The sequence below is a fragment of the Perkinsus marinus genome, assembly GCF_000006405.1.
Source record: "Perkinsus marinus ATCC 50983 genomic scaffold scf_1104296972066, whole genome shotgun sequence".
NCBI lineage: Eukaryota > Perkinsozoa > Perkinsida > Perkinsidae > Perkinsus > Perkinsus marinus.
Genome location: NW_003201884.1, coordinates 1 through 1,033, shown reverse-complemented (window position 1 = coordinate 1,033; position 1,033 = coordinate 1). Strand labels below are relative to the sequence as shown.

Sequence of the window (1,033 nt, the reverse complement as noted above, 5' to 3'; positions counted from 1 at the left end):
AGAATTATCCTATCCTCCTCCCACTAAGATCTGCTGAGGATCGGCACTGCGGAGAAAGATGTATCGTATGGTTACCCACTCATTGTATTTTACGGCGTTGAGGATATTGACTATGTATAAGGTTCTCTTTTATAGGACTTTACACATATATTTCAAGTCGGTTAAGAACTATTGTATGGTGAACCGCTTGGAAGGTCATACTTTTGATACTATTGCTCAGCAAGCTTGGAAAAGGTATGAGTCTGAGATGTTCTATATTGAGACGGAAGGTCCTGATGATAAGTGTTTCTATAGGGCTCTCACAGTTGCTGAGACAAGGTTCTGCCGTGTTCGTGATGGAGAAGAAGAGGCCTATCCTATGGATGGTTCAGCTATGGCTATTCCGTGGGAGACTAAGGGTGACCATGATGAGACGCTTCAGCAAATCGCTAGAGATCCTAAGAATGGTTATGTTGATTCTGCTACTAAAGAACCTACTAGGGTGGTTGATGAAGCTACTGTCGCTACTATTACTAGTAATGATGCTAAGGTTACAACCCCCCAGGTGGAGGTGACTGGTAATGATGGTTCTTCCTCTAAGTGGAGTGGAGGATGGTATAATACTACCGGTTCGGCTTCTAAGTACAAGGGTAACTGGTATGAGACTCCTCAGTCCGAGAGTAAGGGTCTTCCCCAACCTGTATGGGAATCTCCGGCTATTGTTACTAATGATAAAGAAGCACAAGGTGGTTCCAGCTGTTCTAAGAGTGTATTTTTGAGTGATGTCATGAAGTCCACTCATGAAGGAGGTTCGGTTGAAGTAAAGTCTTCAGAGAAGGGTAAGAAGAAAAAGTCGAAGAAGAAGAAGTCTAAAGGGTCTAAAGATGAAGGTTCTTCAAGCTCTTCTAGTTCTTCAAGTAGCAGTAGTGATGAATAAAGATGATGATTGTAAGGTATTTGATTATTTCTATTTCGGCAATACGGTTGATACGTAATGTCAATATGATATTGTCTGTACTTAACTGTTGCCAAAGGTATGTATATGGTATATTTT

General features: G+C 41.3%; 1 protein-coding gene across 1 annotated transcript; it reads left to right on the top strand.

Annotated features, from left to right (window-relative positions):
• Window positions 1-112: 112 nt before the first annotated feature.
• Pmar_PMAR005605 (hypothetical protein) lies at window positions 113-916 on the top strand (the record flags this gene model as incomplete). Its single annotated transcript, XM_002766685.1, has 1 exon — window positions 113-916. The coding sequence occupies one exon, from the start codon at window positions 113-115 to the stop codon at window positions 914-916; it is 804 nt and encodes a 267-aa protein (XP_002766731.1).
• Window positions 917-1,033: the final 117 nt, after the last annotated feature.